Raw genomic sequence first — 27,593 nt, 5'->3', positions numbered from 1 at the left:
GAGGAATAAATGAACATGGTGGTGTGCATTTCTTCTCATTCTGTATGAATTTATACAAACATATGGAAGGTTCCTGTGCATGGCACGATGGTTTCTATCTGCTTCTCGACTGTGTCCCAGTTCTTAGCTTCGAAATCTGGGCCATTATCTCCAAAAGTTACCTTTCCAGGCGGTTTCCCGACGTGGAGCCGAGATATTTTCCGTACTTCATATGGAATGACTAGGCGTTGTAATCTCTACCATTTTGTGAGCCATAGAAGCCGATGCATCGAGATTTACATCTTGACTAGCTGTTGGTATAGAACGTGCATTGGTTGGCATTTGTTGATGAATTGTACCTTTTAAGAAATCATTAGCTACTTACATTCTGGCAGGAAAATGCACCTTTCAGAGCAAAGTAGAAGGCTTTTTGTCTCCTAATACGAAAAGTTAGTAATTTTTTGACTTTGTGTGATAGTTTCAGCAAATTCTTTATTAAGACCTGTTTTTAAGCCTGTATATGGGGAAGATTTCGACATGAAATCTATCAAGTGACGTCAAAAATTAATGAGACTTTGTCATATCATTGATAATATTTGCAGTAATAAATGGGGACTCCACAGAAAAAATCGTATCTTTACATTATTTCTCCAGAAAGTGGTTTTTCACTGCCACATGGAATATTTCCGTATTGGTGTCATCAACAGCGGGTTTGCCATAAAAACATATTTAAATTGCCACAGTAAAATTGAAATAATAATTGGAGTGATTCTTATGTATTCATGATAACATTGGAGAAGCCAGTTGTGTTTTGTAGCAAAAATAATTGTTTATTTAACGTCACACAAAGGAAACTACCATGAGGAAACTACCATGCCTGAACACTTATATTTTTAAATGCCAGTTGCAGTGGAAATCGTAAACAAATTGCAGTTGAAACAATAAACAAAAAAAAACAGTTATTCCAATTTGTATCTATTATTTTTATGAAGTTTAAATGTCTTTGTGTACTTTACAGCCACACCTTCAAGAGATTGGCTGGCAGCACACTGCCACACAAATAGTTTTACACAACCATTATAATGATATATACTCAGAAATACTATATTAACTCTTTATTGTACTAGGTTGCGATATTTTTCAACAAATAAAGCGCCTCACTGCTAGCATGAGAACTAAATTAGACCTTCTTTGTACTTTCTTTTGAAAATTATCTCTTCTTGTAATATACTATTATGGTAACAATATTAGACCTTTTCCATAATCATATTATTTCAACTCAGTGTGGAAGACAACAAGTTCATACATTATCCTCCTCTGACAGAGCAAATAAGTGTGCATTGAAGTCTCAGTCTCAGTATAAAATGTTAACAAAGAGGGTAATAATGAAGTCACCTGACAATTCTAGTTTGAGTTAGGGGATGCACACAGTAAATTATGCTCACTCCATACATATATAACTGCTTTCAGAATGAGATTTTCACTCTGCAGCGGAGTGTGCACTGTTATAAAACTTCCTGGAAGATTACTCTGCCAAGAAGTTTAATCCAGTTTTAAAAAGCAAGCAAGTTTCATATCAGCGCACACTCCGCTGCAGAGTGAAAATCTCATTCTGGAAACTTCCTCCAGGCTGTGGCTAAGCCATGTCTCCGCATTATCCTTTCTCTCAGGAGTGCTAGTTCTGCAAGGTTTACAGGAGAGCTTCGGTTAAGTTTGGAAGGTAGGAGATGAGGTACTGGCACAAGTAAAGCTGTGAGGACGGGGCGCGAGTTGTGCTTGGGTAGGTCAGTTGGTAGAGCATTTGCCCGTGGAAGGCAAAGGTCCCGAATTGGAGTCTCGGTCCGGCACACAGTTTTAATCTGCCAGGAAGTTTCATATATAGCTGTGGTCCACAACGCCTCTGTCAAAATGTGTTTTCATGGACAGAATACAGTGATCTCTACACATGAAGCCAAATTTCCACAGAAAATAAAAACTTCCATTTGCATCCTCCCACCACCACACTGGCAGGCCACTGGCGTGTAGGATAGGAATCTCATTCTGGTCTTCAGCAATTCCTTACAAACATTTTTTTTGTATCAAACTTCATTCTGAGGGTCACAATGTATTCGAATGCATTGTAACAAAGAGTGCACACTTCTTGAGGTTCATATTATTTCAGAACAGTCAATATTGTAGAAGTATAATTTTGGTATAATGTTGATAATATTTTACTTCAGTTATTGAGTGTAAATATCAAGATGATCAGAAACAGAAAAATTATTTATGCCTTCGAAGATTTAGAGCTACTCTTGGTCGAATAAAAATCCCATGTAAATACTAATTTACATTTGCTGTCATCCCACATCATGTTAAAACATTGCTCAATGCATGTCAAACAGTGGTGTTAACACAGTGTGTCAATGTCATGTTGCGTCATGCCAATGTCATGTTGTGTCATGTCACCATCATTGTTTCTTGTGATGGAAGTACTGACAGTAATGGTTCCAGGGAACCTTGCCATCGTCTGCTATCATCAAAAGTTAACCTATTCTCCTAGCACTCACCACCTGTTATAGGTTATCTTATTAATCTTTATTTTATTAGTTTTATTTGTTTTTGTGACAAATTGACAATGTCCCATGAGAACATAGTTTTTCCAATGAGTGTTCTCCAATAAGCAAGGCCAGATATCCAGATATCTGAAAGTTAAAAATTATTTATATTTTACAATCAGAAGAAAAGGAGACCACAAGACCCTAACAAATACAGGGGCACAACTCTAGAAAAGTTATCTTTCAAAATATTCACAAAAGTAATAGTGTAAAGAATAAAGCAAAAAATCGACAAACATCTCCTCAAAAACCAAATGGGATTCAGGAAAGGAAGATAATCTCTATCCGCAGTAGAACTCCTGTTAAAAAGAATTTAGGTAGGCCATGGAGGGAGAGAAAAGTTCTACTTGATATTTATAGACTTCACATGAGCCTTTGACTGTATAAACAGAAAGGTAATGACGAAGAAATCCGGAGGAAACACTAAACATAAACAACATATGGGCAAAAATCTCGGATAAACTCTCCCTGTAAGAGCCTATAGTCCAAACAAATGGAGTAGTTAAGGGAGACCCACTGAGTTCTCTGTTACTTATCCTTGTAGCGGAAGAAATTCTAAGAATACTCCATAGGGATAGTATAATCTCATACACATATGCAGGTGATATTGTAATAGGCTCAAAGGACATTTGCAAAGCGACAAGAAACAACAAACAGTATGGAAGATTGGTGTGTAGAACGCGGCTTCTAAATAAATGTGGCAAAAAACAGAACTGATGATGCTCAGAAATGGAGGAAGAGCTGCTGCATTGGCTGAGATCTTCATGCAGGGGAAAAAAACTGAAAACTGTATCAGACTTCCAGTATATAGGAGTCATGATACAAACAAGTGCAAATTGTTTCAAAAAATTTGTAGCAGAGAAAGCAATGCAAGCAATAATGAATGACCCCATGAAATACACTCCTGGCAATGGAAAAAAGAACACATTGACACCGGTGTGTCAGACCCACCATACTTGCTCCGGACACTGCGAGAAGGCTGTACAAGCAATGATCACACGCGTGGCACAGCGGACACACCAGGAACCGCGGTGTTGGCCGTCGAATGGCGCTAGCTGCGCAGCATTTGTGCACCGCTGCCGCCACTGTCAGCCAGTTTGCGTGGCATACGGAGCTCCATCGCAGTCTTTAACACTGGTAGCATGCCGCGATAGCGTGGACGTGAACCGTATGTGCAGTTGACGGACTTTGAGCGAGGTCGTATAGTGGGCATGCGGGAGGCCGGGTGGACGTACCGCCGAATTGCTCAATACGTGGGGCGTGAGGTCTCCACAGTACATCGATGTTGTCGCCAGTGGTCGGCGGAAGGTGCACGTGCCCGTCGACCTGGGACCGGACCGCAGCGACGCACGGATGCACGCCAAGACCGTAGGATCCTACGTAGTGCCGTAGGGGACCGCACCGCCACTTCCCAGCAAATTAGGGACACTGTTGCTCCTGGGATATCGGCGAGGACCATTCGCAACCGTCTCCATGAAGATGGGCTTCGGTCGCGCACACCGTTAGGCCGTGTTCCGCTCACGCCCCAATATCGTGCAGCCCGCCTCCAGTGGTGTCGCGACAGGTGTGAATGGAGGGACGAATGGAGACGTGTCGTCTTCAGCTATGAGAGTCGCTTCTGCCTTGGTGCCAATGATGGTCGTATGCGTGTTTGGCGCCGTGCAGGTGAGCTCCACAATCAGGACTGCATACGACCGAGGCACACAGCGCCAACACCCGGCATCATGGTGTGGGGAGCGATCTCCTACACTGGCCGTACACCTCTGGTGATCGTCGAGGGGACACTGAATAGTGCACGGTACATCCAAACCGTCATCGAACCCATCGTTCTACCACTCCTAGACCGGCAAGGGAACTTGCTGTTCCAACAGGACAATGCACGTCCGCATGTATCCCGTGCCACCCAACGTGCTCTAGATGGTGTAAGTCAACTACCCTGGCCAGGAAGATCTCCGGATCTGTCACCCATTGAGCATGTTTGGGACTGGATGAAGTGTCGTCTCACGCGGTCTGCACGTCCAGCACGAACGCTGGTCCAACTGAGGCGCCAGGTGGAAATGGCATGGCAAGCCGTTCCACAGGACTACATCCAGCATCTCTACGATCGTCTCCATGGGAGAATAGCAGCCTGCATTGCTGCGAAAGGTGGATATACACTGTACTAGTGCCGACATTGTGCATGCTCTGTTGTCTGTGTCTATGTGCCTTTGGTTCTGTCAGTGTGATCATGTGATGTATCTGACCCCAGGAACCTGTCAATAAAGTTTCCCCTTCCTGGGACAATGAATTCACGGTGTTCTTATTTCAGTTTCCAGGAGTGTAGAATACATTAGGTCCCTCAGCCTCGAGACAGCAAAGGCACTATTTAGAACCAAAATCCCGCCATTACTTTATGTGTAGCATAGAAATCTTCGGACCAATCTCATAGAGAAAAATCTAACGACACTAGAAAGGGTAAAGGTGACCTATATAAGGAAAGCGATTGGAGTGTCCAAAACTACATGATCCAGAGTCGTGTACATGCTGGCAAGGAAATCCTTCGTTACTGAAGACCTATGGACAAACCTGATGATACCCAACAACAGCGCTTCGAAATGTCTGCTAAAAATGTTGATGGAAGAAAGGTTTATGTGTGTTCAGAATTTTATAGAACAGGTGACATAACTGACCAGACATGGATTAAGGAGAACTTCGAGATCAGACACGTGATCACCAGAATGGAAGATTATGGTTGTCACCACCCTATTTGCAACAACATATAATATCATGAACCAAACGCTATGTGTGAATGTAAACTGTGTCACTGAATATGCAAATGGTACCATACAGAACCCTGTGTCAAAAGGACAAGGTCAATAACAAGCTATGCAAATGACAATAATGTAAAATTTCAAACTTTGTGTATTATTGAAATTGTACATTGCACTTGTATGGCTATTTTTATTAATAACAGAACAGAGCTAGTGACTACATATTATAAGCAATTGTCATCAAATAAACTTTTATCAAGTGAAGAAGTCAGCACTTTTGAAGGAGAAATATACAGTTGTCAGGATAAGGACGACACAGGAAATAACTGTTTGGAATGTATATCTTCCTCCAGATGGTGCAGTACCCCTGAACGCATTGGCTGCACTGATTGATCAGCTCCCTTAACCTTTCCTACATTTAACGCTCATTACATTATTTGCTGATGTAGGAAAGAAAACGATGTGCATAAGGTAAACAGACTCAGTATATTCCCTTATAAATATTGTCTGATGTGTTTGTATGTATATGTTGGGGTTATAAAGTGAATGTCGATGTTTTGAGATGTTATTTCACTTCTCAGCAGTTTACCAGATAAGACTGGTCGAGAATATTCATAGTGAAGTATGCTTTGGCCAGTAATAAACTTTATCGTTTTTACTTCCTCAGTTTCGATTCTTCATCACAGATGGTGTAGCTAGGTTGACATAGGCAACTAATTTGACACCATAGCTTGTAGCTTTCCATATTCGCACAGTGAGCTATCACACCCACACCTCAAGAATTCTTTATAGGTTCATAGCTTTCAAAATGGCGTCAGATGAATTTACAAGGAGGGCTATCAGTGTTATAATTGAGTTTATGGTATTGGAGCTGTGAAAAGAGTTAAATACAAGGAATATGGAACCCAAATGCTACATCCAAAAACACAAGGCTAAATCAGAGGCGATAAATACATGTACAAAAAAAACAATAGAGTCGAAAATGCTGTCTGATAAAGGCACACCAACCAACACCAGGCATGTAAATATCATTTACAGACATGATAGTGTTCGATGTTTTTAGGATCTTATTGTGTTCCTTGATGTAGGAATTTTCAAGAATTAATTTTCAATTGAAGAGCTCCCACGTCAAACTCAAGGGCTATTTCCAGCAAATAATCAACAATTTATACGATGCTTGCTCTCACAAATCACGAAATTTATATGAATCGTCCTTTTGGTTACATACCAGTAATAAGTTAGTTTCTTTATTTATTTCTTCGTCCAAAAATCTTTCTAGATTGCGGGATGCATCATTGGTATGCAAATATTGTGTGTGTGCATGTGCCCCCCTCCATACACACACACACACACACACACACACACACACACACACACATAGACACCACTGTAGCAAATTAAACATAGGTTGTTGTTCATGTAGTTTCAGAAGCTGCGAAGGTGCACCTGTCGACCTCTGTCTTCACTTTTGTCAGTGATAAAATGAAAACTCATTGCAATCGAATGGAGCACAACAGTAATTACTCCAAAATGTTAACTGTAACAGGATGCTCGTTTTTCGTAGTACAACCATCATGGAGTAGTGGTTTAAGGGAAGTGGCGCAACAAAGTGCAAGAAATCTCGACTTTTTGTGGCATGACAGAAGTTGCATCTCTTGAATAGCGCCAATAAAAGTGGGTGTTGTATACACATACAACTGTATGATCACAGCTGGAGACACAAAAGACGGCAGTAGAGTATACACTCATTCTGCGCACCTATGTCGTGTGTTATCTGACAGCCAGTGAGCGTTCAACAGTGTTCTGAGCGCTCTGCTGTGAATGTCATACCTAATGGGAGCATTATACATGATCATAGCAAGTTATGTAATAAATGTTTATTGCATTTAAGTAGTCTCAGCTGATGGTAGTGATAAGCAACAAATTCTACTCAAGCAAATGAGAGACATAATTTGCAGGATAAACACTTACATCAAGCACAAAGCACAGGTGTACCGCAGCTGTCACTTAGATCCAGCAACAATGCAACCCCCGACTGATTCTCGATATGCGCGAACCGCCATCTTCATGGGTCGGACTATAGCTGTGGCGACATTTTCGTTGTGTGAGTGAACCCAGCTTATCTCAGTACCTCATTTTTAACGTTAGGATTGGGCCAAGCAAACTGATGTGACGTCCAGCATCAATACCTCCGGAGGTTCGTGCGACATTCCATTCGCATGTAGTGCGAATTGGCTTTAATACTCTTACTTGGACAATAAATGAATGATAACTGTTCTGCACACTAATAGTTAAATAGAGATATATGGAGTCATTTATTCATCCGTAGAACAATACAAATTGTAGGGATGCCATAGATTGGTGGAAGTGCGTTTTAGTAAATAAACATAACTGATTCTTACAATTTTTTAAGTTATTAGAATTACTCTCACAATATTTCTAATTGTGCTACATAGTTTTGCTTAATGTATGGGCTATCCATGAATATTAAGTGCCTATCTATAATTATTATAAATATTCGTTCACATTGTAACAGCTTTTGCTCAGAAGCTATGTATTTAGCTTTTGGCTAAAAGTATTAAGTTCATTTACACTTTTAGTTTCCTGTGGCAGCCTGTAAAAATTCATGCAGGTTTGACATTGAGAAGATACTTTTGTACACTTTTAATTTAAGAGGGTTTTTTGACATAAATTTTTAGTTTAAACGTTTGACACAGACGATTTGATAGACCTAGATACGGAACATGTATACAGGGTGATTTTCCCCTATGTGTACACACTCTAGGATTGATCGATGAGACGCTATGGGACAAAGAGGTCGAATGAACTAATGTCCAGAAGTGCACGGTTTCCATCTTCGAGACCATTTATTCAGTCATGCTTTGTTACAAAGACTGCAATCAAATATGTGTGTACCATGCACCTGCAGTTACAGTATGCATGGCTTCCTACTAGAGGGTGGTATGTCATGCCGTAGCACCTTCTCCTGCCATACTAATTGGTAGTGTTGCGTCCAATTCATTTCTCTTGCTACTCACCTTGTAGTGGATGTGATACAGTGTTGTAACAATGGTTCCATATTCCAATCGAGATCTTGCCAAAATGGCGTTTACTTATGGAAAGGAAGTTGTCAATGGGTGGTGGGCAGCAATATCGTATCGGGAGATCTCTCGCTGTCGGCAACAATCACAACATCCAATGTTTACAACAGTGTTCCGCCATTTGGCTGAAACATGGTCATTTCAGGAAGCAGGAAATCAGTAGTGATGTATCCGAAATGTTTGGACACCAAACATGGAGGAAAATGTGATTAACACTGTGGAAGGCGCCCATCGTGTCAGTGCCAGGCAGTTAGCCCGCCACTTCAGGGTAAGCCATATAACCATGTGGAACATTATACCTGGCAATTATTACTACCCTTATCACTTACAGCATGTGCAGGGCTTACTAGCGACAGACTGTCCACATCAGGAGTACTTTTGTCAATGGTTTCTTCACCACGAACCAAAATTCTAAGATTTGTGTCGTCCATCATATTCACAGAGGAGACTACATTTTGTGCGGAGTTAAATCTTCAGCTTTTATAACAATAATCTGTGAGATAGTATGCAGAACCCCCATAGTATGGTGCAGCTGGAAGTGCGGGGCCGATAAATGGCAACTATATTTTGGGACCAGTCTTCTGACCACGTCGCATGTCACGCCATGTTTCTTGTGGGTGACTCCGCCTCCTTTGCTGGAAGAAGTGCCATTAATGATTCAAAGGGTTATGTAGCTGCTACATGATAGTACTCCAGCCCATTTTATTGTTAACATTGGCATGCATCTCATTCATGTCTTCCCTGGTCGATGGATGGGACATAGGGCCTGCTCATTTGCTGGATCTCTGCGATTTCTGGTTATGGGGCAATCTCAAAAGTCTTGTGTTTGCAGAGCCCAATTTAGATGTGGAGACACTGGAGCAGCATATTCATTCTTCCTTTGACACTATTTGGATGCAACTTGGCTGATGTGAATGTGTGAGATAGAACATGCTACAGAGCATAAATGCGTGCGTTGAGGCACAAGGAAACAATTTTCAGCGCATATTGTAACTGTGGCTGCATGGTACAGCGTTTACTAGACCACAGCCTCTGTAACAATTTATGACTGAAAAAATGGTCTCTAGCATGGAAACCATGCATTTTCAGACATACGTTCATTAGACTTCTTTTGTTATGTATCCTCTCATAGATCACTCCCTTAAGTTTGTAAAGTGGAAAAAATCACCCTGTATAGCATTTTTTCCTGTCTATATTTGTTGCTACACGGTCTATCATTGTAGAAGATTTTATGGTTATTCTAGTATTTGCAAGTGAAGACATGCCATAAGTGTACATTATATTTAAGTAGGCATTACTAATATTATCTGATTTCATTGTATTTATTTTAATGTACAACACACCATGTTTGTATACAAAATTATATGTACAGCAGCAATTAGCTGCCCACACCTTGATTAACTCTATAAATGAAAAAAAAAGAAACTTAAATATTGTTACAAAAGGCATTATGTTGTGATATGTAAACTGGTATCGACATTTTTTTTCTTTACTCCTTTGTGCTGTAATTACTCGGTTGTGATTATGTGTTCTGGGGTATGTAGTTGTTGTTATGTGTGCACTGATTAATTAATAAAACGTTATTTCAGAAGGCTTTCACGTTTATAATAAAAAGACTCAAAAAGGTTATGAGCACAGGTACAGGTGTGAAACTAAGATTTTGTAAATGTTAACATCGAAGTTGCCTTCCAGTGGTGACAAGTTGATTGGGAACAAAAATTATTCGACGTCGAAATTTGCCATGAAGGCAAACTGTGGAATGTTGTTGAAAACCCTCCTTTGGATCCAGTGAGATGGGACGATTCTTGGGAGAAGAGAGACAAAAAGGCACTCTCCTGGATTATAATTTTTTGGGCAAGTTGAATTATTCCCATATAAGGGACACGAATACGGCACCAGAAGTCTGGATGGTCTTGGAAAAAGCATTTGAAGACTCAGGACTCTGATGTAGAGTGGGCTTACTGAGATCATTAATCACAACCAAATTAGATAAATGCAAGTCTGTAGACTGCTACTGTGATCGAATAATAACGACCGCATTTCAGTTAAATTAAAAGAAATTCTTGGTGGGTGAAGAGTCGATAGGAGCTTTGCTCTTGGCTGGATTACCTGATCATTATCCTGGCACTTGAAAACAGTGGCATGTGTATCATGGGAGATTCTATTAAAGTGAAACTGCTACAACCTGAGGACGTGAGTGGAAATGAAGAACCCGCTCTACATACGATAAGCAGAGGCCTAAAAACGTATTATTAAATGCTACAAGTGCAAGGAACTGAATCATATTGCTAAGTATTGTTCTAGCAAGGATGGAAAAGGAGGAAGCTCTTCAAAAATAACGATGATGGATATGTAATTAGGGCCACAGCAAAAGAAAGCTTTTCTTGCAGCATATGTTAAACAGTCTCACGAAAAGGATATGAGCCTCGACCCACATCACTAACGATGGAAGGAAGCTTCATAATGCCAAGTTATGTAATAGTTCAGTGACCATAGGGGAGTTGGTCACTAAGTAGCAGAGACTACTGGAAGTGTTGTTGATCTAACCTTCTACACCAGTGATAAAACAGTAGACGTAGAAGCATCTGACGTCATTCATAACCCAAACTCAGCTGTAAATTTGCTCTCGGTTACTAAAATTGTGAGCAAAGGGCATAAAGTGACTTAACAAAAAGATGGATTCATCTACAATGGAGAAGGTGAACTAACTCCCAAAGCATTGCCCAAGAGTGGCATCTACTTTTTGAGTACAAGTGAAATAACCAGTGCAATTATACAAAATATAGTGGCTTCATATGGCACTGCAGGCTAGGGCATATGAATCGAAAAAGCATGTTGAAATTATCAAAGTTTCGACGGGACTAAATGAAGATATTGTCGTTAAGGATACCAGTGAGTTGTGCAAAATGAGAAAACAGTCATGTACTCCATTCAAACCTAGCAAAAAGCATTCTAAACACGTGTTAGACTTAGTACATTTTGATTTGTGAGGGCAAATGGAGACATCTGTTGGTGGAAATCACTACTTTCTCACATTCATTGATGATTATTCAAGGTTCATGTTTATTTATTTCTTGAAGAAAAATCTGAGGTAACACAGATATTTAAAAACTTCAGAGCTATGGTGGATATCAGATAGGTAGAAATACACTTCTGGAAATTGAAATAAGAACACCGTGAATTCATTGTCCCAGGAAGGGGAAACTATATTGACAGATTCCTGGGGTCAGATACATCACATGATCACACTGACAGAACCACAGGCACATAGACACAGGCAACAGAGCATGCACAATGTCGGCACTAGTACAGTGTATATCCACCTTTCGCAGCAATGCAGGCTGCTATTCTCCCATGGAGACGATCGTAGACATGCTGGATGTAGTCCTGTGGAACGGCTTGCCATGCCATTTCCACCTGGCGCCTCAGTTGGACCAGCGTTCGTGCTGGACGTGCAGACCGCGTGAGACGACACTTCATCCAGTCCCAAACATGCTCAATGGGGGACAGATCCGGAGATCTTCCTGGCCAGGGTAGTTGACTTACACCATCTAGAGCACGTTGGGTGGCACGGGATACATGCGGACGTGCATTGTCCTGTTGGAACAGCAAGTTCCCTTGCCGGTCTAGGAGTGGTAGAACGATGGGTTCGATGACGGTTTGGATGTACCGTGCACTATTCAGTGTCCCCTCGACGATCACCAGAGGTGTACGGCCAGTGTAGGAGATCGCTCCCCACACCATGATGCCGGGTGTTGGCGCTGTGTGCCTCGGTCGTATGCAGTCCTGATTGTGGAGCTCACCTGCACGGCGCCAAACACGCATACGACCATCATTGGCACCAAGGCAGAAGCGACTCTCATCGCTGAAGACGACACGTCTCCATTCGTCCCTCCATTCACGCCTGTCGCGACACCACTGGAGGCGGGCTGCACGATGTTGGGGCGTGAGCGGAACACGGCCTAACGGTGTGCGGGACCGTAGCCCAGCTTCATGGAGACGGTTGCGAATGGTCCTCCCCGATACCCCAGGAGCAACAGTGTCCCTAATTTGCTGGGAAGTGGCGGTGCGGTCCCCTACGGCACTGCGTAGGATCCTACGGTCTTGGCGTGGATCCGTGCGTCGCTGCGGTCCGGTCCCAGGTCGACGGGCACGTGCACCTTCCGCCGACCACTGGCGACAACATCGATGTACTGTGGAGACTTCACGCCCCACGTATTGAGCAATTCGGCGGTACGTCCACCCGGCCTCCCGCATGCCCACTATACGCCCTCGCTCAAAGTCCGTCAATTGCATATATGGTTGACGTCCACGCTGTCGCGGCATGCTACCAGTGTTAAGGACTGCGATGGAGCTCCGTATGCCACGGCAAACTGGCTGACAGTGACGGCGGCGGTGCACAAATGCTGCGTAGCTAGCGCCATTCGACGGCCAACACCGCGGTTCCTGGTGTGTCCGCTGTGCCGTGCGTGTGATCATTGCTTGTACAGCCTTCTCGCAGTGTCCGGAGCAAGTATAGTGGGTCTGACACACCGGTGTTAATGTGTTCTTTTTTCCATTTCCGGGAGCGTATTAGGAAGTTGTGGTCTGATAGTGGGAAGCAGTGTGTCAATGATGAACTAAAAAGATTTCTGACTTCTGAAGATATCATCTGCCAGTTTTCAGTATGTTACAGTCCACGGCAAAATGGTGTTGCTGAGACAGCTAATAGAGCATTGGTTGAAAAAGCTCATGCAATAATGCTCGATGCTAACATAGCAAAGGAGTATTGAGCTGAATCTGTGCATACAGCTGCATATATATAAACTTGTTCACCGTCCACCTTACTTGGAGATAAAAAGCCATATGAACTTTGGCTTTGGAGAAAGCATTGTTCATCACATTTGAGAATTTTTGGCTGTGCAATGGTTCACATTCCAAAACCTCAGCACGAGAAGTGGCATACAGTCACAGAAGTTGGTATTTGTAGTCCACTGTCAGGCAACCAGAAGCTATCGATTCAATAATAAGGAGACTGGCCAGATAATTGTCAGCAGCGATGTAAAATTGCTGGATGATGAGAATTTTCCAAGTTCAAAGCCAGAGGGACCTAAGATCACTAAGGACTGGGACAAGAAGCAGTTCTTGAGGACATCAGTACTTCACAAACTGAACAATAAGTTAAACCAGAAGACAATAATATTGAACCCTTTTACGGCTTCAGTAGAAATTGAACCTCACGATGAGTCTTGAAAATCAAAACATACACTATGTGATCAAAAGTATGCGGACTCCTAGCTGAAAATGAGTTACAAGTTCGTCGCGCCCTCAATCGGTAATGCTGGAATTTAGTATGGTGTTGTCCCATCCTTAGCCTTGATAACAGCTTCCACTCTCGCAGGCATACGTTCAATCATGTGCTGGAAGGCTTCTTGGGGAATGGCAGCCCATTCTTCACAGAGTGCTGCACTGAGGAGAGATATTGATGTCGATCGGTGAGGCCTGGCATGAAGTCGGCGTTGAAAACATCCGAAAGGTGTTCTATAAGATTCAGGTCAGGAATATGTGCAGATCAGCCCATTACAGGGATGTTATTTTCGTGTAACCAATCCGCACAGACCATGCATTATGAAAAGGTTCTCGATCGTGTTGAAAGATGCAGTTACGATCCCTGAATTGCTCTTCAACAGTGTGAAGCAAGAAGGTGCTTAAAACATCAATGCAGGACTGTTCTGAGATAGTGTTACGCAAAACAACAATGGTTGCAAACCCTCTCCATGAAAAACACGACCACGCCATAACACCACCGCCTCCGAATTTTACTGTTGGAACTATGCACCTGGCAGATGATGTTCACCGGGCTTTGGTCATACCCATACCCTGCCAATGGATCGCTGCATTGTGTACCCGTGGTTCGTCACTCCACACAACATTTTCCAATGTCCAATCATCCAATGTTTACGCTCCTTACACTAAGCGAAGCGTTTTTTGTCATTTACCAGTGTCATGTATGGCATATGAGCAACGATTCGACCATAAAATCCAAGTTTTCTCACCTCTTGCCCACCTGTCATAGTACTTGCAGTGGATCCTGATGCAGTTTGTAATTACTGTGTGTTGGTCTGGATAGATGTCTGCCTATTACACATGACGACTCTTTTTTCCACAACTGTCGCCAGTCTTTTGTAAGTCAACAGATGAGGTCGACCAGTATGCTTTTGTGCTGTACGTGTCCCCTTACGTTTCCACTATGCTATCACATCAAAAACAGTGTACCTATGGATGCTTAGGAGTGTGCAAATCTCGCATACAGACGTATGACACAAGTGACACACAGTCATCTGACCACGTTTGAAGTCCGTGAGTTTTGCAGAGCGCCCCATTCTGCTCTCCTCCTGATATCTATTGACTACTGCGGTCGCCTATGCAGAGTACCTCGCAGTAGGTGGCAGCACAATGCACCTAATATGAAAAAGGTATGTTTTTGGGGGTGTCCGGGTACTTTTGATCACATAGTGTAGTTCAAGAGTTTACATCTTGAAGATCAGACAGAGAACCAAAACTCAAGACATGGCCTGATCATTTTACTTACTATTTGAAAGGAGTGCTTCCAAGTGAAGACATTGATCTAAAAGAAGCCTCTGAAGGGACAAATACGAAGAATGGAAGAAAGCAAAGAAGAAATAATTTGGATCTCTAGTTCATAATAACACGTCTGAAGAACTGCTATCCAGGAGCTACCGAGGTACACAAACCACTCAAGACTAAGGGGGCTTTAAAATAAAGTCTGAGGCTAGCAGTACACAAGAAACATTTAAGGCATGCCTGTTAGTAAAAGGATGTAGTCAAATTCAAGATGTTCATTATGAAGAAACCTTCAACTCAGTGATCAGACAGGTGTTCATTACATTTCTCTTGTATATGGAGATCCATCATACTGAGATCATTACTGCTTATCTTTAAGGAGACTAAAATGAAGAAGTGTATGTCATTCCACCAGAAAATTTTGCAAATCCTGGAAAAGTATGGAGGCTGAAGAAACTGTTTATGGACTCAAATTTTCTGATAGAAGTTGGAATAAAAAAAATGATAAGGTGTTAAGAAAACTGAAGTTGAACAGATCAGACACTAATCCATCTATATATTTTCATAGAATGGAGCCAAACTACTCATCACAGCTTTATATATCCATGACACACTATTAGTATCAAATGACAGAAGTGTTTTTGGATCAGTTCAAAAGTTTTTTGAAGAGATTTTTTGAGATAAAAAGATCTAGAACAGATAAGCCAATGCCCAGGTATGGAAAGTACCTGCAATTGTGAAATAGGAAAAATTTGGATCTCTTACAAATCTTGTGCAAAAGAAGGTCTGGAGGAATTTGGAAAGAGTGGAGCCAAGCCAGTGCCAACATCTCTTGAACTTGGTTTGGACTTCAAAGCAGTCGAATCAGGTGATATTAATGTACCTTATCGAGAGACAAGAGGAAGTCTTCTATATCTATCCCAAGTCTGCAGACCTGATATGTGTTTTGCTGTAAATTTCCTTGGCAGCTATAATCATTATTTTGTAAATATCCTTTAGCTGTCAGTAAAAAGATTGGATATTTTAAGGGAACCATGGACTACAAGCTAGAAGTTTCTAGAGATGTTAACATAGAAATAATGGCCTTCAGTGATGCAGTCCAGGGAAGTCAAATAAATGGGAGGCACTCTGTAACTGGTTCACACATACAAACGCAACACTCTTCTATTTAAATGTCTGGTATAAAACAAAAAAAACCATTGCAGTTTCTGCTTGTGAAGTAAGCTTGGCAACAACTTTTCAAGATTTACTGTGGTTAAGGCATTTTATGTCTGAGGTAGATCTAAGAGAGTTGTAAAGTCATTTAGAGTATATTGTGATAATAAAGGAGCCATTCATTTACCCAAAAATCTATTGACAAACTCTCGGTCGAATTATTTACTTCAAATAACCTCTTGAAAAGTATTTAGACCTTGTTCTGTGCATACAAAATGTCACTGAATGCAAAGAAAACAAATTACTTACATTTTGGAAAAATAAGTCAGGATGATGACATTATCCCTAATTGGATGGTAGTCAAATAGACAGAGGACAGTTTGCAAAAGTACTGGGTCTCCACATAGATGAAGCTTTAAAGTGGGAAAACCATGTTAAATACCTTTCATACAGACTCAACTCAGCCTTGAGAGTTATAGCAAATGTTAGCACTCCTGAGGTCACCAGAATGACGCACTTTTGATATTTTCATTGTGTTGCTTGAGATGGGATAACTTTCTGGGTCAGCTCAAAATCTAATTTAAAAGAAATTTTTAGTCTACAAAAATGGGCTGTTTGTATCATTACACATAGTCACACACAAGCTCACTGAGGACCACTGCTCCAGAAATTCGGAATTCTCATTTTGACTTCACTATACATATTCAAGTGTGTACTTGTAACCAAGTCAAAGCTAAGCAATCTCGACACAAATGGAGACTCTCACAATTATAACCCAGGGAAGAAGAAAGGTCTGCATGTAGAACATGAACTCAGAAACATGTAAGATATGTTGGGGTTAAACTTCATAATGCTCTACCACAACACATTAAAGATTTAAGAGGTATTATAAAATTTAGATTAGGACTTAAAAATATTTACTTCAAAAATGTTATTATTCAGTAAATGAATTTTATGAAAATCAAGGCAAAGAAATGGAAAACTAATCATGTCAATAAATGTAGTGACCTTGTTTGTTAAAAGTTCTGAGAGGCTTTTATTTTGTTTATGTATTATATATTCCTTCAAAACTTCAATACTTTAGTCTCCACATTTATTATTAATTATGATTAAAACTTACAATATCTTCAAATAGAATGTAAATGTATTGTTAATTTTATGTAATCTCATTCCTGTAATAGACCAGGGAATTAATCACCTCAAAAGAGGAACTGTGAGAAGTTTTATATTTCGTATTTATTATGTTGCTCGTTATAGGACTTTAGCCTATTATATATAGTTAGTTAGTATTAATTCTATCTTTAGTAGTGATAAATTTAACCTGATTTTCGTTTGACAAAATGTAAATTTACTGTTTTATTTTTGTGTGTGATTCAGTTTTGTACTGCATTGTAAACCTATTTCTGTCTAGGACAAGTCCAATATTGCTTGTTCAACGTAATACATGCTAAATAAATAAATAAAAGCATATGTATACAAAGTATCACTTTATAAAAAGGCATGTTAAGTCAGGTGTTATTAATGCAGAACATCTACCTTCTGAAGAAATGTTAACCGATGATTTCACAAAACCACTAAGCAATGCCAGACATGAAACATGTGCAAGCAACTGCGGCCTTTGCGAAATAAGTGAAAGAGTGGATGTATAGTTAAAATTCATACTGTATATCTATGTCCATTTAAGGGACATGTTGAGAAACATAAATTGATTTCGACAGTATTTTTTGTTTATTCCTTTGCGTTGTAATTAGTCGGTGGTGATTATGGGTTCTGGGGTACGTAGTTCCTGTTATACACGTCCTGATTAATTAATAAAACGTTAGTTCAGAAAGCTTTCACTTTTATATTACAAAATGCTTAACATATTAGCAGCCCGAATTTCACATAAAAATTAAGAACCTGTACAGTAAGAATACTACAACGATAGTAAAAAGGTCTTAAGTTGCCAGCTATCTCAACCGAACTGCCCTTTCATCTCGCATACTTGTATCTGACTTCTCGATAAAGAGTAAATAATATTCCTAAAAAGAAATTCAAAAGTAATTTTACTCACTCATTTACTTTTCAATCGACATTTCGTTCTGTATTAAAAACTCTTTCATCTTTGACGCCCCTAAATGTTTTCAACGGGAACTACATTTTTGTATCCAGTGTTTGTGGGGCCACTTTATTTTCGTTAACGCGTCTGTTAGCTCTTGACTTAGGTTCTGACAATTACATTTACACCGTCGGAACTTATGTCAGCATTTTGAGTACGGTGGCAGTGAGAAATCATGTTGCACGGTTTGAAACACAAATGGTGTTTCTGGGAGATGGTGAGAGGGTGCATGTGCAAGTTTTCCTTGCTTGCCGAGGCCACACATGACAAATTGACATTATAGGTAGTGTTACGAACTTTGGTTACGACTCTTCGTGTTAAAGCTCTGATGTTATGACGACGATGTCAACATCAACAGTGTTGCACGTGGGATTGTTTTGGTGGAAACGTTATGTTTATTTTAGCGTCTCTGGTGTATGTAGTGCGTGAAATAAGCTTAACTGATTAAAAAAGAATTAGCAGTAAATTTCTGGAAATACTGACACACTCAACATGGCAACCTTTCTGAGCTTTTCGGAAATTGTGGAGGAGCCACGAATTAATGAAGGTATATGACGATTAATTTATCCAAACGTTACTCCTGCATGTTACGTCTCTGAAACTGCATGTTGACGTAACCTTCCACAGAGAGTGGAGGGAAACCTTACAGTTCTGAACACAAACACCTTCCACACATTTGACCATTTTAATTACGTTCTTGTTTAGAGTACAAACGCATTATCGTTTTAACCTCGCATCCTTCACAGCTTCGTAATTTGAACTTGTCATATTCAATTCGCAATTCTGTTATCACATCTCAACGTGACCAAGATATCGTGGTACACAGCTTTTCACTCAGTGACCAATACTGATAAATTTAGAGCGCTATGGGGATTCCTCAGGCACACAACTTATCAATTTATATCTAATAATACACATTTGGGTGATGAACTTCAGATAACATTTATTGGTCTCTGAATAAGCACAAGGAACTGTGAACTTGGCAACGACCTATCAACAATGGAATAACCGATAATATTACTGAGTTATTCCTGGAAAAAATATCAATTTAAGATATTCGGATTGCAACCCTCAACACTCCCCCTCTATTCAAATCTCTCAACTATTTCCATGCATGTGCAAAAGGAATCCTGGGGTAGATTGTCTTTTTCACTTCCAACATCTGTATCTGCATAGAAGAGAACCAACTCAGCTCCTCTCCCACAGTTCAAACATAATTTAATCTAGTTTTTAAGTTCCCTCAAATGGCACCTCATTGTTTGCTTTTGTATGTAATGAAATAATTTGCTGCTACATTCAGGCCCAGTCTTGTAAACAGAGCATACACTATACAATCTGTCAATTGGCAAAATATTTCGGAATCACGTGTCTAATCTTGATAATTATTCTACTCTTCTTTGCTTTCCGCTTTGGGTGAGGCATCTTCTACACTAAAATGTAGTCCTATCTGAAACGGAACTGTTTTCTGTTTAGTTTTCTTTACCATTAATCTTTGTGGTATCTTGCTAGAGTGGCTACATGTATGCCTTGTGCGGAAATTACATTTAACATGTTTAACAGCCATGAAAGCATTGTACATTTTGTTGGTTTTTGTTTTAGTTATTGCATGTCATTGCTGTGGCATGTTTGAGATATACCTAACAACGACATACCATGAACCTATCCAGTACTTGGTTTGTACGCTTATAGTGTGAAAATATGTTTTGCAATGTTACTCAGATCCAATCTTTGCTATTCAAAGACTGTGCACCATCCAAGCAGACCTCACAGAGCAACTCGGAGCATAGTTTCTTTTCGTATACGCAATATTCATGGCTGCTAGCCTTTCCACACAAAAAAGTTGTAGGCCCTGCAGGGATCCTTACAAACAAACAAGTTCTACTATCGCACACCCTCATCCACAAACAGATTTGCCATTCCACATGGACACTAGAGAATTTTTGTGACACTGTATATCTATTGAAAACATATTTTGTAGAGTGGACACAGAAAGCAAAATCAGTTACTTTTTTTTTTTTTAATTCGCTTTTAGTGTCTTACAATGTAGTCATACACTTAATACCATATAATATTTGTTGTATAAAAATTGTGACCAGTTGTCAATGCAGACATCATAAGAGATTAAATCTTCAGTCCAGTCACAAATCTTTATTTGTATTCAATACAACCATACTTTTGTGAATGGTTGTTGGTGTGATACTGAGTCAGATGGATTTCAGAAGTCAAGAACTACTGTGTGCACCTCATTTTCTTGCCTTTTAGATGTCATGTGAGAAAAGCGCAAGTTGGGTTTTAGGCAATCAATATTCTTGGAGTCGATGTCGGTTGACACCGAGGATGTCATCTGTTTGAGATATCTCGTTTTGTTGGCGCTCATAGTAGGTTCTATAGTAGAGTCGATGAAAAAAGACCCTAATAGCTGGACTAAGCTTTGTGTGGCTGATTTACATGTGTATCACAGCCAGTCACATAATACGAATTTGTATGCATCTCTGTGGCAATGTCTCAGTGTTGTTGCAGCTCTGTAGACAACTGTTGTTTTCACCTGCAGACATTTGTGCCTTACAGTTAGAAGCTGGAAAGAGCACTTACAGTTATCAGGTATCATCTTTTACCGTCACTGCTGTAGAATACTCTTAACAGATGGCCCCTGTTGAGACAAGACGATAGTTTTGTGGATTACTTCTGCTATTTTTCTTGTAAACTAGTGTGACATGCTTTCTTCCTGTCACTGGCCACAGTTTTCTGTTTGTTGAATCTGTGGTATATTATGGTTAAAAGGCAGCTAACTCAGCTGAAAATTCTGAACGGAATCTGACTGGGATTACATCTGTCCCTGGAGCCTTGTTTAATCTTAGCCATTTCTCAGTGCCACTAACTATAATAATATCTACATCAGTCATCTTGGCAGTGGTGTGGAGATTAAATGAGGCAAGTACTTCTGAATCTTCCTTAGTAAAGGAACATTTGAAAATAGAGTTCAGCAGATCTGCTTTTTCTTTGCTACCCTCTGTTTCAGTTCTTGCGTCATTCATGAGTATCTAGACACCAACTTTGATGCCCTAACAGCTGTTACATATGGCCAGAATTTATTAGGATTTTGTGATTGAGCTTTTGATAAGTTTCTACTATGGTAGGCAATGAAGACTTCACGTGTTTCCCTCTTGACAGCCAAGCACATTTCACTCAACATTCCCTATCTATAGCCATGTGCTTTGTTTACACCTATCATGCAGTAGGCTATGTTCCTTTAGAAGTTTCTCCAATTGTAAACTATTCTGCTAGGTAAGTATCTATTAAATGCTTGGGCAGCTATTCTTCCAAAACTGAGCCACATTTCTTCTGCATGCTCCTCCTCAGAAATTGTTTATAGTTCCGTATTGAGATATGACACTACTTCACCTAGTTTGCTGATGATATAACTGTTTCTGTTTGTTTTAGCTGCTGTTTGTACTTTAGAAATCATAGTTGCTGCAATGGCCCCATGTCCACTGATACCAGCTTCAATATGAGTGCCTTTCAAAAATCAGTGACACACTGGTTGTATTTAGTCTTCCAGACCATATGTTCAAGGTAGTTTTCAGGGAAGACATTAAGTAGCATTTTACAGGATGTTTTGTCAGACCAACCATTTACTAAATTGTGATTTACCCAGTGGATTCCTGGATGATTAATGATGACAGTATGGCTTCTGTTAGCTAAGTCTGCTTTTCTCTAAAGTTTTTGGTTACATCTGGGTGTGAGCCTGGTGGTTTATAGACAGATGTGATTATAAGTTCATGCATGCCCTTGATGCTGAGTCTTGCTCAAACAGTCCAGTGGATTTGAAGTGTCTACTGTTAGAGTCCTTTATACAGGTTCCGTACATTGGGAGAAATGCCACTACTTTGAAAACGTCCATTGCTCATTTTGTTGCTGTTTTTATGTAATATCCTTAAACAAAGTGCATAACAGAAGCATCCAATTCCATCCCTCTGCTTTGACCAATGACGTCAAAAATATGGGGCAAACAACCATTCACAACATCTCTGATACCGCTCCTATGATGTCATCAGGTAAACATGACAGCAAACACAAAAATAGTTCGAAAAAACCACCAAACTGATATTCCTCCAAAAATATAATGAATCCTTAGGACATCTGCACAAACAGCCGTCTGTTCCGAGATGCAGGAACTAGTAAGCCTCATTTCTTCACGACACACTGAACATTTCACGACTTCAGCCAACATGCCGAATAGCTGAAGAAATTTTAGTAGACAATGCACTGCCCCCATCATCGCCAACAACCGAAAACTGTTTGCCTTGTCCGTCATATCTGTACCTAGCAAAGACATAAACAAAGCAGTTTACTAAAATTCACACACGATGAGCAGAAAAAAGAACTACAATAATGTCGACATAACAAAACCAAAATCGTTAACACACTGAAAAATATTTCGCTGAAAGCACAGTCGCCACTGATACCACACACGTGCAATGCTACCACACAAATAAACCCTATATGCCTCATAACATGCTACCCATAAACACACCACCAGAGAGAACCACCGACCATAACAATACGCCACCTGTAAACACGACACACCTGCAAACTAAACCAAAAACATCACCTAACACACTACACATAAACACACCACCAGATAGCACCACCTATCACATCAAAATGACACCTACAAACACGCCACTCACAAACTAAACTCCGCACCATTGTGACGTCACACACGACAACAGACTTACGTTACGGGTCAAAGCCGACGGGTGGAATCGGACGCTTCCGTTGACCCCAAGGTTCTACTGTAATTTTCCCGCTGTCAGCTTTTTGCATACTGACAAAGTCAAGATCTGTAGCATACAAATATTAGAGCTGTAGAGTTGTTCCAGGATGCTAGAATTCATGTTTTCCAATAGTAGCAGAAATAATAATATTGCTGCACGTAATGTCGTATATTTCTCTCTCTCTAGAGGTTGAGTACCAGTCTCATCCTCATTGATGATATGGTTTAAGAATGTGTCACAATTGCATTGGGCTCGGAGGTCAACAGCAAAACTGTAGTATTTCATTCCATTGTTGTGTTAATATTCTGGCCAATCATACATATTTTGGTACTTCAGTAAAATTGCACTTACAATGTATTGAGGTGCTTGTGTTGCATACTGCTGTTGCTAACATTTCACGTGATAAATGAAGGGAAGTGAACACAGTGAATTGTGAGTTAGATGTGAGTAGACAGTCGCATTACTTGTTCATAGTTTCCTATGCTTCATAAATGATGGTACATGGTATTTTATTTCATTTGCAAAAACTGAAGCTAAAACATTAAGTCCAGCCTAACCCTAACCTTAGAAATTGTGACTGGTGAAAAAAAAAAAGCTAAATATATTCCAGAATGATTTTTCGCTCTTCAGTGGAGTGTGTGCTGATATGAAACTTCCTGGCAGATAAAACTGTTTGCTGGATCAAGACTTGGACTCGGGAACTTTACCTGTTGCAGGCAAGTCCTGTATAGATTGAGCTACCCAGCATGATACATGACCTGTCTTCACAGCTGGCTGAAATAAAGCTTTGAGGATGGGTCATGGGTCGTTCTTGGTTGCTCAGATGGTAGAGCACCTACCTGCGAAAGGCAGAGGTCGCTAGTTTTAGTCTTGGTCCAGCACCCTATTGTGCTTGCCGTAAACTCAGCTTCGATGGAGCATTGCAATCTGCTCGGTGGTAAATCACCAGATTTACTTGCTTGTCCACTACTACCTCCGCTTTTTCTCCTGTAAGTTTCAGCAATGCACACTCGTCAGCTTGTAGCAAGCAATAGATCACGAGTCTCTAGCAGAACTCTCTGAAATCAACTATGGATCATCTCAACCTCCCATCCGCTAAAAGGTGGGGTGAGGTGAAGGGGGGGGGGGAAGCACCATATAAGCCTCCTTGTTAACATGGCATTTACTGTCAGGCTTAATCTGTCTCTGATAATGCACCTGCCTCCCTCTCTACACCTTTTGAGAGGTAATGCATTGATTATGCCATTAACTAGATAACCACCATTTCTTATCATCTGCAACCATCCTTTGCCGAGCAGATCAACCATAATTTAAGGGCAGCCTTAAATATATACCATGCTAAGAGTCAGTCATGAGTTTAGCCTTTAATACTGCATTTTTTGAAGCCCATAGAACTACTCCTGCTCAGTTGATGCTGGGCTATCCGGTCAACTAGAAACTTTCTAACTGGTGGATGATTGGTGACGTGATGCCAGACAAGGTTGACCCATCAGATATGAACTCTACGTGGAGCATGGCATATTGAAATATCGCTCATGCACATCAGAAGCAGCCCAAGTGGTACAATCAGAGGCATCAGGAGTGTAGTTTCGATACTGGGGATTTGGTTTATGTGCAGAATTTAGGAGCTCAAATCAAGGCCTGTCGGAGCATTACCCAGAAGATTCTCCCTAGTTTTGCAGGTCCATGCAAAACTGTAGGAAACATCTCTCCTGTCAGTTTCCAACTGCAGCACACCATAACGAGGAAGCGAATGCAGGTCCAGTTTAGTCAGATTAAGCCTTGTGGGTGTGTTTAGTGTGGGACATTTAGACAGTCCATAATCGATTACAGAGTCTTACCATTGCCCGCATTGTATTACTCACTGTGAGGTGGTGAGCGTGCAGCACCAAAGCTTATAGGTGGAAAGTGCAGTCTGGTGGAGACACTATTGGATGGGCCAGTGAATATAGCGGTTCACCATCAAACGGATTGCAGTGCTTCATCAAAGTTGACTGTACAGCAGGCATGAAGTGGAGTGGCACTGAAATGTCCTTTAAAATTGTAGTACACAGAAGTGGTAGCTGAGCAATAGTGTGATGTATTACTAAGCCATTGTTCATGGGCTTACATGGAAATACAGCGTTCGGCATGAAGTAAGTTCCTCATTGCAATGTGTTGACACTTTTGTGGCTTGCTAAAAGTGGAATACAATCGATGCAAAACACCTTTAGTTGCTGTCACATTGAGAAGGTGTTGTGTACTGATGGAAAGTTATTCTACATAGTTAAACAGTATAGAGCTTTGCTTCAGCATGACGTGGGTGAGCATCTGTAAGTGTTTACAACTTTTTCAATGCCTGTGCTTTGTTTGTAGTATTTCTGTCCTGCTTCTGATGCCACTGAGCTTTATTACCCTTATATGAATTTGGTGTGTCATTGTGCTTGCCTTTCAAATAACAGGTATTTTGTTTCCATATGTGTGTCAGGGTTGTTTTAAAAGCTTTTGTTTTATTTCCATTTTATTAAGTTATCTTAAGTGTGGCAAGTTTATCAAATATGCTTTCATTCAATAACCTTAAATTTACAATCATTGGCCTATTATCTAGTCATCGCAACTGTTCACTAATTGCTTATTGTTGGACATTCTTGCTACTGTGTGTGTTGCCTTTTCAAGTAAAGTAATCTGGTCCCTTCAACCCACACCAACCAACCAAGTGAAGTAATGGCTGAGTAATTTTGTGGCTCTGACTATATTTTATTTAAAGACAATTTTTAAAATTTTCTTACTTGTGAAAATATATTATGAATTATAGTTATTGTTGTTGTGGTATGATCCTGAGCTGGAGCAGATTCTGAGCTTTTGAAATCATTATGTTAGTGGTTAATGTATGCTTGCTTCTTATTTTATAAGTTTCCTGTATCAAGCTATAACCAGTGTGTTTCTGATATGGCTGACAGGTGCTGTTGGCATAATGCGGGCGTGATGCGCCCCTTTTCTAACAGCCTTTGTAATTAACAGTGTTTTTGGATTACAGCTATTTATCTGATGTAAAATATTGTAATAAAGTGTAATGATTTTAAAATTGTTGCCTCTCAACCTGTTGTAGTTTTTGTTGTGGCTTTCAGTTCAGAGATTCTCTTTGATGCAGCTCTCCATGCTACTTTATCCTGCACATGCTTCTTCATCTTCGAATAACTACTGCAACCTACATCCGTCTGAACTTGCTTAATATATTCATCTCTTGGTCTCCCTCTACAATTTTTAGGCTCCACGCTTCCCTCTAGTATTAAATTGGTGATCTCTTGATACCTCAGAACGTGTCCTACCAGCCAATCCCTTCTTCTAGTCAAGTTGTGCCATAAATTCATCTTCTCCCCAATTCTATTCAGTATGTCCTCATTAGTTACGTGATCTACCCATCTAATCTTCAACATTCTTCTGTAGCACAGCATTTTGAAAGCTTCTATTCTCTTCTTGTCTAAACTATTTATTGCTCATGTTTCACTCCCATACATGGCTACATTCCATACAAATACTTTGAGAGACGACTTCCTGACACTTAAATCTATACTCAGTGTTAACAAATTTCTATTCATCAGAAACACTTTCCTTGCTATAGCCAGTCTACATTTTATATCCTCTCTACTTCGACCATCATTAGTTATTTTGCTCCCCAAATATCAAAACTCATCTACTAGTTTAAGTGTCTCATTTCCTAATATGATTCCCTCAGCATCACCTGATTTAATTCATCTATTGCATTATCCTTGATTTGCTTTTGTTTATGTTCATCTTATATCCTCCTTTCACGACACTGTCCATTCCACTCAACTGCTCTTCCAGGTCCTGTGCTGTCACTGGTAGAATTACAATGTCATCGGCAAACCTCAAAGTTCTTATTTCTTCTCCATGGATTTTAATTCCTACTCCAAATTTATATTTTGTTTCCCTTGCTGCTTGCTCAACATACAGATTGAATAACATTGGAGATAGGCTACAACCCTGTTGCACTCCTTTCTCGACCACTGCTTCCTTTTTGTGCCCTCGACTCTTGATTACTGCCATCTGGTTTCTGTACAAATTGTAAATAGCCTTTTGCTCCCTGTATTTTAACAGTACCATTTCCAAAATTTGAAAGTCAGTATTCCAGTCGACACTGTCAAAAGCTTTCTCTAAGTCTGCGAATGCTAGAAATGTAGATTTGCCTTTCCTTAATCTATCTTCCAAGATAAGTCATAGGGTCAGTATTGCCTCACGTCTTCTAACATTTCTACGGAATCCAAACCCATCTTCCCTGGGGTCGGCTTCTACCAGTTTTTTCATTTGTCTGTAAAGAATTTGTGTTAGTATTTTGCAGCCATGACTTATTAAACAGATAGTTTGATAATTTTCACATCTGTCAACACCTGCTTTCTTTGGGATTGGAATTATTATATTCGTCTTGAAGTCTGAGGCTATTTTCAGCTGTCTCATACATCTCGCTCCCCAGATGGTAGAGTTTTGTCAGGGATGGCCCTCCCAAGGTAGGTCTAATGGAATGTTGTCTACTCCCGGGGCTTTGTTTTGGCTTAGGTCTTTCAGTGCTCTGTCAA

General features: G+C 40.3%; 1 protein-coding gene across 3 annotated transcripts in view; it reads left to right on the top strand.

Moving 5' to 3' along the window:
* Positions 1–18,249: 18,249 nt before the first annotated feature.
* Positions 18,250–27,593, top strand: part of LOC126358757 (RRP15-like protein) — a 79,707-nt gene continuing 70,363 nt past the window's right edge. For 2 of the 3 annotated variants that reach the window (XR_007566226.1, XM_050007575.1), the window contains exon 1: positions 18,290–18,788. Coding sequence is in view for 2 of the 3 variants with exons in the window: in XM_050007575.1 (XP_049863532.1) it covers positions 18,734–18,788 (55 nt within the window). In the remaining variant the exon portion in view is untranslated. Of the gene's footprint in view, positions 18,789–27,593 lie in introns of all 3 variants that reach the window. The other variant, XM_050007576.1, reaches the window with a different exon arrangement.

The sequence above is a fragment of the Schistocerca gregaria genome, chromosome 1, assembly GCF_023897955.1.
Source record: "Schistocerca gregaria isolate iqSchGreg1 chromosome 1, iqSchGreg1.2, whole genome shotgun sequence".
Lineage (NCBI taxonomy): Eukaryota > Metazoa > Arthropoda > Insecta > Orthoptera > Acrididae > Schistocerca > Schistocerca gregaria.
This window is presented reverse-complemented; position numbering and strand designations above follow the sequence as displayed.